At 37.9% G+C, this 17852-nt stretch overlaps 1 protein-coding gene across 1 annotated transcript in view; it reads left to right on the top strand.

Moving 5' to 3' along the window:
- Window positions 1–17852, top strand: part of AFF2 (AF4/FMR2 family member 2) — a 628447-nt gene that overhangs the window by 585930 nt on the left and 24665 nt on the right. The window contains 4 exon segments of the mRNA XM_040442199.1: window positions 5290–5494; window positions 6615–6748; window positions 8946–9009; window positions 11492–11628. Of these exon segments, the coding sequence (XP_040298133.1) occupies window positions 5290–5494; window positions 6615–6748; window positions 8946–9009; window positions 11492–11628 (540 nt within the window).

Below are 17852 nucleotides of genomic sequence, written 5' to 3'. Positions count from 1 at the left end.
ACCTTGAGAGCCTGTGAATTTCTGCCAGCAGCAACCTTTGCTGGCAATGACTGTCACCATACACAAGTTATATCTATTAATAATTATGTCACATTAATTAGTTTACACCTCGCAGAAGTTTGTGTCACTAAGCAAAGTGCATGAAGGAACATCACATAGTATTCGCAAATCTTAGTTGGGGCCGAGGGGGAGTGATAAAAATTGAGAGTAAACCTTAACACGTATTCCAGAATTCCTTCTATAAGACATGTACAGTAAAATGTATAACACCTGTATGAGAACTGATTTACTGGTACTTATTTCTTAATATGCATGTACATTACTATTAAGAGATACCAAGATTTGACATATAAATATAGATTCCACAAGCTAACTGCCTGTTGACTATCTGTGTCTGAGAAGTTTGTACGTATCTCTGCACAGACGGCTTAAATTGTGCAGCTGTGGGAGTGGGGAGCCTGCTGTCAGTGACAGCAGGGCCTCCCCATAGAGAAAGCAGGGATGTATTTTTTTTTTACCATCCCTACCTTCCCCATCGTTCTATACACAGCGCTTAATGAGCACTGTGTATGGATACCATGACGCAGAAATGCAGCTTCCCGCTCTGGTCCCAGCAGTCATAGGATCACCATGGACCAGTGATCTGCTGGGATTTAGCAACCCAGATCAGCTCTGCAGTGAGGTTGTACAACCTTGTACAATCTCCCTGGGGGTTGCAATTCCCCGTAACTAAAGCTACAGTATAATGTCAGCCCCAGTTACAGGAGAAATAAGCAATAAATAAATAAAAAAATCATGGTAAATGTTCCCCAATGGTCTTGTTTGATCTAGTGGGGGGTCGGGGCATAAAGTGTAAAAAAAAAAAAAATGGTAGTGTCTAAACTCCATGCAGATGTAACGACCTTCTGGAGTATATATATATATACTGTATGATTGTTTTCACACTACATTGCAAATTAAAATTTATATTATATATCATTTGTAGGTTGTATATTGGGGGGCAAATTGACACTACAAATAATCACTTTATTGAGACTAAAGTACCCTAGCTTTAAATAACTTCAATGACTATTCCAAAACTCATGATGTAAGGTTCCATTTTTGGCATTGGCTGTTGCTGGGGCCTCAAAATTGAAATAAAGGCTGACACCACTCTACAACAAAAATGCATGGCTGCACACCCAAGAGACAAAATTGAAAGCTAATAAAGAGGGTGTAAAGAGTGTTGAACTGCAGAAAGTATACAACATGAAAATTTGTATTAAGCACACGAAAAATGCACTAATAAAAAGAGCACCTAAAGTGCAACATGCAAACTGGAGGGGGGGGCAGTGTCCTAATAAACACATGCACCTCAGCTACCTCTCCTACAGAAATATACATGTAATTGGTAACCAAGAAGCAGAATACCAGAAAATGAACAGTGAGGTTTGTCTATTTAGGTTTTAAGTTGGTTTTCTCAGGACCTGAGTGGATGCTGAGTCTGCTTTAACAATGGACATTTCAGGTACCCTAGTGCATGTACTCTGAGGTGTCAGAGAGGAGGGGGGTTCGAATCAGTCAAGAAATTTAACTATTATCAAATAAGAAAAGGCTCCACCAGCAAACTACTGGAGCTCAGCCTTTCAGTTACCAGCTGAAAAAAAAGATCAAATCAATAGAAATATAGGCTGGCTCACAGTATTTTTGCATTAAAATTTTTATTAATACACTAAATTAAATGACTTGTACCATCATACAACATACATACATGCATACATGTGTAAATATAGGTATATAAGTGCGGAGCTCACGCACAATCCTATATATCTGGAGTACTCCAGATATATAGGATTGTGCGTAAGCTCCGCACTTATATACCTATATTTACACATGTATGCATGTATGTATGCTGTATGATGGTACAAGTCATTTAATTTAGTGTATTAATAAAAATTTAAATGCAAAAATACTGTGAGCCAGCCTATATTTCTATTGATTCAGTCAAGAAATTTGGTTCATGTACAAATCGATTTTGCCCAAATCGAAAACACTTTAAATGCATGAAAAAGTCACTCTCTGTCTCTTTCAAGAAAATGAACACAGGCCCCATATCTAAATGCCTAGTGATGTCCCGGGATGGCACCAAGAGCAGAGCTAATGAACGACGTAGGGAAATCTTAAAGTTATTCCCCAGTATATGAACTTACTTGAACTGTAAAGCCAGTAATATTAACAGTTTGAAAGTGCATTTCACTATGGATCATTTAGGCATCATGGACATGTCTATATTGCAGTTCTTTCTAATGCAGAGCTGTAATAGGGCTCCCATTCAAGTACATAAGCACTCTGTTGTACCCCTATTTGCCTCTGATTTCATATGGAGACATACAGATTTTTTTTATGATGGATTTCATATTGAGAAAAAATGGATGCTGTATGTCCTTCTACAGGAGAGCATTTCATTTCTTACTGTTTGGCACCCTACAGAGCCTTTGGTAGCACACGAAGGTTAGTTGGCTCTGTCCTAGAATGTGACGCCATTGAGCCTGCATGTCCTATTGTACAAGCCCTGTGCACACGGCTTCATACTATTTAATGGAGTTTTAGAAATCAAGGATATGCATATAAATCAGGTAAATGGTTCATACATTTTTTTAGGTTGTTGATAATTATTCATATGAAAGATCTACATAAATTACATGAAGCTACTCCCATTAAATCTCCATACTATGTGTAGCTCTTGCCCATGCTTAACGTCTTCGTACATAAATCCACTGAAGGCATGTGCGCTTCCTCCGCTGAGTTAACTGTTTGTCGTTGCATTTCAATTAGCAAAAACATGTTGGCAAATTAAATCATTAAACATCTTTAATTATTCCAATAAATTCATTCACAATTGGTTATTATTGCAATTAAAAGCCCATTTTTACAGCAGCAACAGCCCAAAGCAAGTGAACAATCAGCTTCACAATATGTAACAATTAATGTCTGTTAATGATGCCTCCTCTTTCATAAAATGGATGAAAAAGGTTTGTCAGCTCTATAAATCTCTCAGTGTGTTCAAAAGCACCTTCTTTCAGGTACTAAGTACCAATGACCGTACATCATTATGTTCAATGTAGTAAGGTGAGCCATTGCTCCGGTATTATAAGAATAATATCTGAGCTCTGATATCTGAGTTCTGTGTAGAGATGCTCTTTACAATGGTATTAATATTACAATGATATATATATACAGTATATTGAAAATAGACTGTTCAATGGCAACCAATTTCGTATAATGAAAAGTTCTAAATTTTTCTAATATATTCTGGGACTCAATTCTGTATGGTTTTCAAAACCATGAAGAATTGATACCCAAAGAATATTAGAAAATGGCATAACTTTTTTATATTTAAATTTAATTATCATTTCACAGATTACTAAATAAGAAAAAATATAACGCAATCTGACCTATCCCAGACTCCCTGTTACCAGCTGGAGAATTAGAGGAAAAAAATGTAAAAAGTTTCAAACAGATTTTGTGACTTTTGTATGACAGGAAACTGGCATAGGGGGAATGATATATTCTCCCCTGGGTTTTTATACGCTCCTCATCTGAGAATTTGCTTGGAACAAAGCTTCACATCTGGTGTGGGTGATCTTGTAGATAAATGGAAAAGAAAATATCTCAGCCAAATAATTATAATTCAAATGTTGATGTTTATTTCATCAGGTTAAAATAACACAAAAACACTTCCTAATAAAACCCTTATGCTTTTCCAATTATTAGACCTGTTTCACATGCCGGCTTCCATAGCTATGTCTGTGACAAGACAATCTATGCTTCATGTTATCCGTATCCCATGTGCACTGCAAGGCTCAAAATAGATTTCCAAAGCATCTCCATGTTTGGTCCGTATGTCCATTTTTTGCCCTCTGTGTTTTAACCGTTTCCCATGCGAAATGCTAGGCTGAAAAGGGATTTCTAGAGCATCTCCTACCAATGGTCAATGAGAACAGCTGAAAGAACATGGATGCCATCCATGTTCTGGAAGTTGTTTTCACTGACCCATAAACATCAATGGGCATTTTGGTTCACATGACTGACCAAAGTAGTACATGTCTCCACCACTGATGTATGAACATCAAAGGGTTTCTGTCACCTGAAAAATGGGTATTAAGCTGGCAGACATTAGCGATGTGCTAATGTCAGCTGAACATAACTATATTAGTGCCATCTCACTGCCTAAAGCCTTTATTGAGAAAAATTAACTTTTATAATATGCTAATTAGCCTCTAGGAGCAGGGGGGCCGTTGAACCTGCTCCTAGAGTCTCCGTTTGCCCACCTCTTTTCACGCCCTTCTTCTCTTGATTAACAGGGCCAGGCAGCACTGTTCTCCTCGGGCCAGCGGTGTCTGCAGTGTAAATCTCGTGCCGTTCAGTATTCGGCGCAGGCGCAGTCAGGAAGCCAGCAGCTGCCGAGTGTCCTTCCCTCACTGCGCCTGCGCTCAATGTTGAACGGCGCGGGATTTACTCTGCAGACACGGCCAGCGGGAGGAGAACAGTGCTGCCTGGCACTGTTACTCAAGAGAAGAAGGGCATGAAAAGAGGTGGGCAAACTGAGCCTCCAGGAGCAGGGGCAACGCACCCCTGCTCCTAGAGGCTAATTAGCATATTATAAAAGTTCATTTTTCTCAATAAAGACTTTAGTCAGTGAGATGGCACTAATATAGTTATGTTCAGCTGACATTAGCACATCGCTAATGCCAGCCAGCTCAATACCCATTTTCCAGGTGACAAACCCTTTAAAGTCAGTGGATCCGTGTATGCTGTCCATGGAAAACACAGACATGTCTGTGAATTACTAATCATTGAAAGAGGCCATTGAAGAAGGCTTTTTAATCATAGTGTTTTTGTCATCGCTATAAAATGTATTTTTTGCACCTTTTTAAAATGATGGAATAAACATTGATGTTTTTATTATACATTTTAAATAAGTGCTGGAGTATGACTAGATATATTTTCTTCCATTTTTCTCTATTTTGTATATAACAGAATTTTTAATAGCAAATTGTTCCTTTGATTTAATGCAGGGAAATATCCATGTTTTTCCAAAATCAGCTTATTTGTAGAATATAGAACCTTCAGAACTGGAAGAAAGCATTTTGAAGATAAAATGTAATATAAATCTGGGATTCCCAAAATATACTTGTAATTGCACAATAACTTTATTTGTGGAAAACGGTAAACCTCTTGAAGGTAACAACTGGTCTTCTGGGACTTGATTTGAATTAATTTACTGAATTTTCTGATATTTTTTTCTAGAACAAAAAAGACAACAAAAAAGAGAGAAGAAAAATTGTTTCCTCCATTGCTGTCACCTTTGGGGGATGAGACGATTCGAAGGCGACACTCCAGTGATAACAGCTCTTTCAGTCAGGACAGCAGTCTAACGACAGCGCATGTCCCAGTATCTTCTACAAGACACAAAAAGAATGGCAGCACAATAACCAACACGAAATCAAGCTGTGTAAGTTCCAGTTCCAGTTCCAGTTCCATTGCTCATTCCAATAACAGAAAAGCCCTGAAAAGTAAAAAAAAAATCACAATGCTAGATAAATATTCAGTTTTCTGAGAATGTACTAAAAAGTCAGAATTCTGACTCGTGATATATAATTTTAGGCTAAAGCTTATTGGCTCAGAAGTCTTCAATATCTGCTAAAACAACTGGGTTGTGATTTGCTGCATGTATCATGTCTTCTTTAATTTGGAGGTTCTTGAAATGTCAGAGTGAAGGAATTATAATGCAATGTAATTTATAAAATCATTCTCTTGAGAGATTCAAAAATAAATCCAAGTCCAGGAATTTGGCTAAAATAAAAAATAAGCTATATATTTACCAGTTAAGTTTTCAGCATCGCCACTCCAGTCCTCCCGCCAGGCTTCATTTTTTTTTTCCGTAGTGATGATACCCCACCTGATCGCCAGTCATTGGCCTCAGTGGTTTTGCTGTATACCTGTGAGGCCAGTGATTGGCTGCAGCAATGATATGAGGTATACAGGCAAGTCATCACTGCAGACCATCACAAAGCCCGGTGTGACAATCACAAAGGCAGACTCGGACTGGCCCACAGGGGCACAGGTGAGTCCCCTGGTGGGCCCCTAAGCAAGGTGGGCCTCTAGTCTCCCACCCCCTGCACAAGTGGCACATAACACAGTAGACTTCCTGCACTGCATACATATATTCAATGTACAGCACCTCAACCAGCCTATGTTTATATAAACAAAAACTTGATAGATTAGTAAAGAAACTCCCCAATTTATTATTATAGCCATGATCAGAGCTGAGATGACTTCTAGGTATAGAGAAAAGCTACCAGTATCCTATTTTCCCCAGGACCTACCTTCTCAAAGTTGCTGCAGGGAACCCCATATTCAATCATCTGGTAGCATCTTGCTGCTGTGTGAGCAGGTAATATTTAAATGTATCCGTTTGGTGGGCCCCCAAAATAACTTTTACTGGTGGGCCCTAGGCACCCCAGTCCAACACAGCACAAAAGTATGTGAATTATGCACAATATATACGGTACATATATATTGGGAAGTCAGTTTGCATGTAGTTACCATTATAAGGCTTATGTTCTATACAGGAAGAGGACAACAGTAGACCACCGATCCTTGAGAACATTCATCATCCATCAGAGCCAGATTTATGGTCCTCAGTACCTGCTGTAACCAACGGAAATGCTGATTCTCGAAGATCAAAGATAACATTCGATGAAACGTAAGTTGTGTTATGTTTTAATAGCAATATATTTATGAGCTCCAATGTTATGACAAGGAGCTTCCAATCACAAGTGTAGACAGATAGTGACAGAGAGGAGTAGCTGGGGGTAGGGCACTTACAGTACATTATACAGGAAATACAAGGGCTCCTCAGTATATAAATTAGTTTTTGTAAAGGCCAAGAGTGCATGTAAATAATAAAGAATACTCACCTTGTCAATTATTAACGGGTGCAGCACCGCTGCCATATAAGTTCCGGCCACTATACATTTACTTCCAGGCAATGGTCACATTCTATACAAGCATGTCGCTTGCTGTGGCCAGTCACTGGGTCACAGCTGCCTGGAGGTGGATGAGACTAGCAATGGCATTGTTGGGCCAGGGGCAACTTTTAAAAGCACCCCTAGCCTTTCCAAAAATAAAAATAAGTTCCTATAAACTGAGATCTGTAGTTTCTTCTAATTAGTGATGACCAAAACTTTTAAATTTTTTTCCCAACAAAGCAGTTTTTTTTTATTATAGAGCTACATTTTCTACATATAACAATGGTAACTAAAATACTTTAAAGGGGATTTCTTCAGGACAGGTTAGGATGAGTTCACATGTTATTTGGTCAGTGATTTCCATCAGTTGTTGTGAGCCAAAACAATAGTGAAGCCTATTCAGTGATAAGGTATAATGGAAAGATCTGCACCTGTTCTGTGCTTTTGACCCACACTTGGTGTTGGCTCATAATAACTGAAGGAAATAACTTACTAAATAACTAAAGTGTGAACTCACTCTTACCAATATCAGATAGGTGGAGGGCCAATGCTCAGCACCCTCACTGATCTTCCAAATCGGGCAGCCAGTGTGGAAATTATACAGTGGATGAAAGGTTCTATCTACTGTAGGTTCCCATGCCTGCATATTATAGCACAGCTTCCATGACTTGAATTGAAGTTGAGCTCCAGTACCCACAAAAGGACTACAACACAGTGGATAGAACCTTGTGCTTATGGCTCCATCCACTGTATAGTTTTCCAGCACCAGCAGCTGCCCAAAACAGCTGATCAGTGGAGGTCTAAGGTTTCAAACCTCCACTGATATGATATTGATGACCTGTCCTGAGGTCTAAGTTCTATTTCAGTTCTATTTCTAAGTTCTATTTTCTTACACAAATGGAAATATGACTCCAGTCCATTTAAGAGGGTGATCAAGTATAGAGTTTATACAGATAAGGGAAATCTTAGCTTCTGAACCAGTACTCTTACTATATATCACTATTTCAAGTCTCATTCAGACATTCATGAGGTGGCTGCGGCTGAGTTCATATAACCATTTATCTTTCCCTTCTTCTGATCCATCAGAAGAAAAGAAAAACAAAACAGGATCCTTTAAAAAAAGGATCCTGTTGCATCAGTTATGCATAGGATTGCATAGGATCCATTTTTTTACAGGATCCAGTAAAAAAAATGATCCTGTTGCATCAGTTGTCATCCGTTTGAGCCATTTCCGTCTGAGATCTGTTTTTTAGACGGACAAAAAAAAGTACTGCATGCAGGACTTTTTTTCTGTCTAAAAAAAGGATCTCAGATGGAAACTGATGCAACAGGATCTGTTTTTTTCTATTCTCTCCATCTGACGGATCAGAAGAACGGAAAGCTAAACAGTGATGGGAACTTAGCTTTAGTTTTTGTATTATGTCCCCCAGTCCCTATCTATCTGTAATTCTATTAGTTTGATATCTTAGATCTGCGTTTGGTCTGAGTCTTACAGTCATAATAAAGACTCTAAAATGCCACCATTGTAAGCCATCTGAATAAAGCCTTAAAGGGGATCTCCAGGCTACAGATATTGATGACCAATTCCCGCACAGCAGCTCTGTACACTGTGTACGGCAGCTGAGCTTCCATTCAAGTTAAACTCAAAACTAGACAATGTATTGAGCCTTCTGCTTCTGCTCTGCGCACTGCCAGACCATGGCGCTACAGCAACTTACAACAGCTGATTGGTGGGGTTTCCTGGTGTTAGACCCCCACCGATCTGATATTGATGACTTATGCTGTGGATATAGTCTGGAGAACCCTTTTAACATGAAATGCTGTGATTCATAATGTGTTTCTATTTTATAACACTTAGGAATGCCTGAAACATGGTAGCCAGTCCTACATATTAATGCCAGCGTGTTTCTAATGTTTTATGCTTTATTTCAGATTACATAATGCTGATTATTACATGCAGGAAGCCAAAAGGTTGAAGCATAAAGCAGATGCATTAGTGAGTGTATATCTTTCTCTATTATTACTGGGCTATTTTGTACTGTAAATTAACAGTAATTACAGCCATCATAATAACAGTTTACCTGACAAGCTAAATACTTGCTTCATCACTGCATGACCCTTTATCATTTGACCCTCTATAACTTTTACCCTCCTGATGACGGACTAAGATCAGTTTTATAAAAAAAATCGTTCACATCTCATTGGAAATCTGGCATCAAAACCAGGGATGCTCAACCTGTGTCCCTCTAGCTGTTGTAAAACTACAACTCCCACCATGCACTGCTGTAGGCTGATAGCTGTAGGCTGTTCGGGCATGCTGGGAGTTGTAGTTTTTTAACAGCTAGAGGGACGCAGGTTGAGCATGCCTGGTCTAAACTGTTACACACTCATTTCCAATCAACATATAACATTGGTTGCAATTAAAGTTGTATCCTGTAGTATAGGGGTCTTTCCCACAAACTATATCAATAGCATATTGATGGGCCATCAAAGGGTTGTAGCTCAGATGTAGTGCTGCTCTTATTCCAGTAAGTGTAATGTCTCTTGTAGAGTGCCGCATGCAGCCGGAAATCCATGCTGCCAGAATTTTCTAATTAATAGTTAATGGCCATACGATTTTTACTAAATTAATACTTCAGTTTTACCCACAAAAGTGTGCAACCGATTAACAATCTATTTGAAACACTACATGGGATTGTACCCTTAAAGGGGTTGTGTCACTTCAGCAAGTGGAATTTATTACGTAGAGAAAGTTTATACAAGGCACTTACTAATGTATTGTTATTATCCTTATTGCTTCCTTCTCTGGCTGGATTGATTTTTCCATCCCATCATACACTGCTTGTTTCCATAGCTGCCATCCAGCAGTGGTGGTTGTGCTTTTACACTAAAGGAAAAAGCACCAGCCTCTTTGGTGGCCACGGGAGTGCACATAGGCTGGTGCTTTTTCCTGTAGTTTGTAAGCACGGCCACCGCTGATGGATTGCAGGTTGGTCGTAACCATGGAAAGCGAACAGTGTATAATGGGATGGAAAAATGAACCCAGCCAGAGAAGGAAGCAATATGGACAATCACAATACATTAGTAAGTAGCTTGTATTAACTTTCTGTACATAATAAATGGTACACATATTTGCTGAAGTGACACAACCCCTTTAAACAGGCTGTTCAGTTCAAAGATATTGATGACCTATCCTCACGATTGGTCATCAATGTCAGATCGGTGGTTGTCTGACTCCCGACACCCCTGCCGCTCAGCTGTTTGAAGAGGTAGTGGGGCTTGTGCTGCTTCCACTTCAAAATTACCAGTGAGCCATCACCTGTGCAGCGGCAGCACAGTGTAATTAAAACTGCTCATCCCATTCACTTGAATGGGGACGAGCATTTGTAAAGTAATTACACTGCTGCACCTCTGCAAGCGAGAAACGCACTGGTAATTTTGAAACCAAAGCAGCGCAGCAGTGCCGCTACCTCTTCAAACAGCTGATATTGGTGATTTATCCTGAGGATATCCGGATAGGTATTTGTACAGAACAATCCCTTTAAGTGACATCTCCATAATTATCTGGTTTTGACCAGGCTCCTACGGTGCAGTTTTTGATTCAATTTTTTGTAACCCAAAACAGGGACTGGATCCAAAAAGAAGTCCTCTATTTACTTTTTTCTTCCCTTTAATATCCACTCCTAGTACTAGCTTAAACATGCTACATGACTCTGCTATGTAAAAAACTGTTGTACATTAGAACAACCCAAAAACTTTTGAAGTATGACAGTACCAGTTTCAACAGGTTACATGAAGGTATCTTGCAATGTGTGCATATTTGTGACTTTGGGATTGTATTCTACTTTTTTTCAACCTGTGTGTGACTTGGCATGGCTCTCTCTTTGATATTTTGTACTACATTCAGGATTCTTAGCTTAGCGTAGCGGGCACGGACCGGAGCCTTTCTACGCTCAGCTAATCCTGGCATAGCACATGATTACAGGGTACCCATGTGCTATGCCAGCAGTTAGTACACCTTGGGGGGCCCGGCAGGAGCAGCAATGTGTGCTCCTGCCCGTACTCTGTTCCCTGCGGCTGCATTGATAAAAATGCACAAACCATACTCCGTACACTGCTGAGAAGTCAGCGGTGAGGAGAATAGTGAAGTGCGCAGAAAAATCAGGGCTTTAGGGGGGAATATCTTTAGTAAAAATGCAAAATCAATAAATAAAGTACCGTACATTAGAAAGATTATTATTAGGGCATTTGGGGAAAAAAAAAAAAAAATGTAGTCACTCTTTAAAATAATAATCTATACATATTGTAGACATGATTGAAAACCTTATTAAAAATCCTAAACAAACCAGTCAGACAAAGACTACTTATCCAAATTTGAAATTTGCTTGGGCAATGAAAAGGACACAGTGAGAAATAAACTGGACCGGTTTTGTGCATCATAAGCTTTTCTATAACTCTATTGTTATGCAATGTTTCAGATAGAAAAGTTTGGCAAAGCTGTGAATTATGCTGACGCTGCCCTCTGTTTCATCGAATGCGGGAATGCTATGGAGCGAGATCCATTAGAAGCGAAATCTCCATACACCATGTACTCCGAAACTGTGGAACTCATCAGGTTAATGTCTATTTTGTGATCATTTTCCTTATCTCATTTCAGTCGTAATTAGAACCTGCTAAGTTTTTTAAAGAAAATAATTTCAGCATAATGATTTGTTCAAGGCATCTTCATCTCTGAAGTCGACGTAATTACTTCTTGCCATTTTATTAATGTGATGGAAAATGTGTAATTGATGGACAGCGCTTTTATAAATTAGCCCCTTTAGAGGTTATAATGTGACTGTTATAATTTGCAATATTCATAAAATTTAAATTGAGATGTAGTGGGTGGCTATAAAGTACAATCATTGTAATATTTGGCAGCGAGACCTGCCTTTAAAGGGTGCAGTATTAAATAGTAAATTATGTTCAAGAGGGTTTTGATCATTTTTTTTTTCTACAGAGAAAAATTGTTCTTTTCTTCTGTTTCCGCTGTCTTTGAGGTCGGTGAGAAGAAAAGTGAACTTTAATCAACAAAGTTAAAGTGAATTAAAGCTCCCTTTTCTTTTACAGATATTAGGCCGCTCATATTATTTGATGCATCAGTTGACTCATTTAGCGAATTTGACCTTTCTTTCAATGAAAGGAAAATAATTATGTTCTATTATTTTAATGGGAACAACCAAAATGAAGCACACATTCCAACTCTGTTAGAACACTGCTACTATTCTTTGTCATACAAAGTAGGACAAGACATTGTGTAAGGCATGTAAGCACTAATAATATTAACCTGAAGAACCCTATGGGGTACCAGTGACCTTACAGTGGAGGGAAATGATCTCTTACACTATACAGTATATACATCACGTATCTGTAGTAAGGCTAAGGAGTCTAATTATAAAACAATATTATGGTGGTTTAGCAAATTTATATTTTTATTCGTATTGGGCAATATGGACATATGACTCAATTTTCCTTGGAATTTGACTCTTTCTAGGTCTGTCTTATGTTTTGTATCACAGTTGCCATATATAAGATTGATAGATAGATAGATAGATAGATAGATAGATAGATAGATAGATAGATAGATCTTGTAGATTGCAAGCTTTTGTGGACAGGGTCCTCTCCCGCTTTGTACCAGTCTGTTAATAGTTTCTTGTTTATTGTATTTTTATATTATGTATGTGTAACCCCCTCTTGACATACAGCACCATAGAATTAATGGCACTTTCAAATAAATAATGATAATAAGATACCAGTAGCTAGATGATAGACAGATAAAGGGATAGATAGCTAGATAGATAGATAGATAGATAGATAGATAGATAAATAGATAGATGAGGTACACCACTCAATAGACCACACTCCAAAACAAAAAATGCACTTCCGGTCACTGGAGGTGCCCCAACTGGAAGCATGCTTAAAAACAAAAAAGTAAACTGGCTGCCCAATGGGTAAAGTCTCCAGCTGGGGAAGCTCCAGTGACTAGAAGAGCATTGTGGACTACTGCTTACAGTCGCTGTGAAGAGGAACGCTTACAGACAGAAGGGACACAGTGGTTAGATCGGTCCATTGATCCAGTGATTGGGATTAGACCACAAGGTAATCCATCAATCTGTACTGTGTATTTTGTGGTGTTTACTCATTCACACTGCATGAAGCGAAGAGGGCTTGCAGATACATAGCTACTACTTAGCAGAGCCCATAGAGCGGCTCACTGGTCTATACTGAGGATCCAACTATTAGGGAGTTAGCCATGTTAGATATATCTGTTTTGACAGAATTGTGTGCATCGATAGGCTGCACACGGTTTTGCGGCACCCGTGGTCCTGGTTGTTAATAGTGCCAGTGTTTTTATTCTCTACACTTTAACCCCTTCTACCCCGGGCCAGTTTTCGCCCTCCTGACCAGGCCATTTTTTTGCAAATCTGACATGTGTGACTTTATGTGGTAATAACTTTGGAACACTTTTATTTATCCAAGCCATTCTGAGATTGTTTTCTCGTGACACATTGTAAGTCACTAATTTGAGTCAATATCTATTATTTATGAAAAAATCCCAAATTTACAAAAAAAATTGAAAAAATCGCAATTTTCTAAATTTCTATTTCTGTAATTTTAAAACAGAAAGTGATACCTCATAAAATATTTATTACTTAACATTCCCTCATTTTGTAAATGTCATTTTATTTTTTAGGACATTAGAAGGCTTAGAATTTTAGAAGCAATTTTTAAGATTTTTAAGAAAATTTTCAAAACCCACTTTTTAAGGACCATTTCAGGTCTGAAGTCACTTTGTGGGGCTTACATAGTGGAACCCCCCCATAAATGACCCAATTGTAGAAACTACGCCCCTCAAGTTACTCAAAACTACAAACTTTGTTAACCCTTTAGGTGTTCCACAAAAATTTAAGGAAAACTGCAGATTTTGCATTTTAATCCATTTATTTCTTTAACACATCAAGGGTTAACAGCCAAACAAAACTCAATATTTATTACCCTAATTCTGCGGTTTACAGATGTGGTCGTAAACTGTGGTCGTAAACTGATGTAAGGGTATGGCAGGGCGCAGAAGAAAAGGAGCGCCATATGGTTTTTGGAAGGCAGATTTTGCAGGACTGTTTTTTAGATGCCATGTCCCATTTGAAGCCCCCCTGATGCACCATTACAGTAGAAACTCCCAAAAAGTGACCCAATATTGGAAACTAGAGGATAAGGTGCCAGTTTTATTGGTACTATTTTGGGGTACATATGATTTTTAATTGCTCTATATTAGGTTTTTTGTGAGGCAAGGTAACCAAAAAATTGCTGTTTTGGCACAGCTTTTATTTTTTATTTCTTACAACATTCTTCTGACAGGGTAGATCATGTGCTATTTTTATAAAGAAGGTTGTTACGGATGCAATGATATAAAATATGTCTACTTTGTTTGTTTGTGTCAGTTTTGCATTTTTTGAAACAAAAATTATGTTTTTGTGTCTCCATTTTCTGAACGCCATTTTTATTTTATTTTTCTACTGATCGTCTTGTGCATGGGCTCGTTTTTTTCAGGAAGAGTTGATGTTTTTATTGGTACCATTTTTGGGTACATATGTTTTTTTGATCATTCATTATTACACTTTATGGGGCAAGGTGACCAAAAAATTGGTTGTTTTGGCCCAGTTTTTTTTTTTTTTTTTACAGCATTCAAAAATGTGCCATTTTTATATAGCAGATCATTACGGATGTGGGAATACCTAATGTATATACTTTTTTTTATTTATTTAAGTTTTACACAATAATAGCATTTTTATAAACAAAAAAAAATGATGTTTTACTGTCTCCATAGTCTGAGAACTATATCTTTTTTTTTTTTTTTTACCGATTGTCTTAGGTTCTCATTTTTTGCGGGATTGATTTGTCAGTTTAATTAGTACTATTTTAGGGGGCATATGGCTTTATGATCACTTGGTGTTGCACTTTATGTGATGTTAGGTGACAAAAAAATAGCTTTTTTGGCACAGTTTTTTTTTTTTTTACGACTTTCAGATGAGGGGTTAGGCCATGTGATAATTTTATAGAGCAGGTTGTTACGGATGCGGAAATACCTAATATGTAAACTTTTTTTATTTATTTCACTTTAACACAATAATAGCAGTTTTGAAGCAAAAAAAATAATATTTATTTATTTTTTTGGACCGATTGTCTTAGTTAGGGTCTCATTTTTGCGGGCTGAGGTGACGGTTTGATTGGTACTATTATAAACAAAAAAATGATGTTTTAATTTCTACATTTTCTTTTTTTTTTTTGCGATTTTATTATGTAGGGGCTATTTTTTTGCGGGATGAGGTGATGGTTTTATTGGTACCATTTTGTTGGACATGCGCCTTTTTGATCACTTGGTGTTGCACTTTTTGTGATGTAAGGTGACAAAAATGGCTTTTTTTTTTACTTTTTTTTCTTTTTTTAGGGTGTTTATCGGACAGGGTGGATCATGTGATATATTAATAGAGCCTGTCGTTATGGACGCAATGATACATAATATGTGTGTTTTTTTCCTTTTTTTCCTATTTTTTATTATAAAATCAGGGGAAAGGGGCTTTTTTTTCTTTTTTACTTGACACTTTATTTTTTTATTAAAACTTTTTAGCTTTTTTTAAACTTAATTTCTATCCCACTCTAGGAATTTTGAGGGTCTGATCCCCTCTGCAATGAATTACAATACATCTGTATTGTAATGCATTGCCTGTTAGTGTATTACATAGAGTAATACACTAACAGGTTGCCTAGGAGACCAGTGCCTGCCTGATCACCATGACGTAATAGTACATCATATTGCGGCAAGTCACTTGCCTCCATAAAGTACTATTACGTCATATGTCAGGAAGGAGTTAAAATATTGACAACATACAAGGCCACCCCACAAACTCTCACTTCTATACATCTCTGACCTACTCTCTCGATACCTTCCCACAAACAATCTCTGATCCTCCCAAGTCATCCACCTTTGCGTTCCTCTTATCTGCTTTTCACACAGTTGTCTCTGAGGTTTCTTCTTTGAATCCTCCATACTTTGGAACTTGCTACCCCAACACTGTAGGCACTATCCATATCTTTGGAAGCAACCTAAAAACTCACAGCCTATAACTCTACACTGCCAGCAACTGATTTGCTTCTACCACTACCTCCTGTCTTCTTCCCCCTTCTCTTGTAGAATCTAAGCTCTCGAGGACAGGGTCCTCTCTACCATTGTACCAGTATTTCACTCATTTAGTTCATGCCAATTGTGTTTTTTACCTAATGTTAACCCTTTTCATATACGGTATCACCCTAGAATTAATTATCTTTTAAAACAAATACTAAATAATAATATTAATAATAATCTACATTGCTGATTTCTGACTTTCTCCTACAATTCTCTGATCCTTTAGGAAAGAAAACTGCTGCAGATAACATGTTAATATATAAATGAGCAGTATAAATGGAAACATCCCTTTTGTCTGCTATTCTGTCTTGTAAATTCCCACCGATCAGTTTGCAGAAGATTGAATAAATGTTGTTTGACTTGGGGATACAGAATTGCCAATAACGCTGAGGCTTTTAACATCTAATTTGGACCTGGACATCCATAAACTAAGCTCACTAAATGTTCCTGTTCTGTCTTAGTCTTTTAAATTAGGCTGTCTAGATATCTTAAAGTCATCTTATGCAAGACTGAGCTCTATTACTTATTCTAACACAAGAGCCTGTGAAATTACATTAGGCCTTAGAACCAGTGATCAGATGGGATGAATTGATTTCCAAGCCACTAAGTGTATAGTGTGAAGTGTGCTTGGTTAGCCAAACGAACTGAACGGCGCACTAAAACATATGGAGATGCCAATTAATACATGACATAAAGCTGACAATAATCCAAACATAGGTCTTTTAATATTTCAAAGAAGAGAACAGGGATTTTAATTTGACAAAACTGTTTCACTTTACAATGTGTGAGATCCATTGTATTTACGTTCATGGACTGCATTACATTAGATATTATCAGGCTTGGAAATGTTTGCATCTCTTATACTTCAAACATGTATATACAGATTAAAATATTTTGCTTATAAATGCAAGTATGATTTGGGGATTATTATAGCGGGCAAATGATCTACACTGTATTTAGTCTAGAATGATTATCGTAGCCAGACTCAAACCACTGGACTCAATGGAATCAATGGAAAAAAAGGATGTATATGAACTCAACATGACAAGTGCTATGGACACCTTTGGAGATATACACTCACCTAAAGAATTATTAGGAACACCATACTAATACGGTTTTGGCCCCTCTTTTGCCTTCAGAACTGCCTTAATTCTACGTGGCATTGATTCAACAAGGTGCTGATAGCATTCTTTAGAAATGTTGGCCCATATTGATAGGATAGCATCTTGCAGTTGATGGAGATTTGAGGGATGCACATCCAGCGCACGAAGCTCCCGTTCCACCACATCCCAAAGATGCTCTATTGGGTTGAGATCTGGTGACTGTGGGGGCCATTTTAGTACAGTGAACTCATTGTCATGTTCAAGAAACCAATTTGAAATGATTTGAGCTTCTTGACATGGTGCATTATCCTGCTGGAAGTAGCCATCAGAGGATGGATACATGTTCTCATTCTGTTTACGCCAAATTCGGACTCTACCATTTAAATGTCTCAACAGAAATCGAGACTCATCAGACCAGGCAACATTTTTCCAGTCTTCAACAGTCCAATTTTGTTGAGCTCGTGCAAATTGTAGCCTCTTTTTCCTATTTGTAGTGGAGATGAGTGGTACCCGGTG

The sequence above is a fragment of the Bufo bufo genome, chromosome 8 (genome assembly GCF_905171765.1).
Source record: "Bufo bufo chromosome 8, aBufBuf1.1, whole genome shotgun sequence".
In the NCBI taxonomy this organism is placed as follows: Eukaryota; Metazoa; Chordata; class Amphibia; order Anura; family Bufonidae; genus Bufo; species Bufo bufo.
This window is presented reverse-complemented; position numbering and strand designations above follow the sequence as displayed.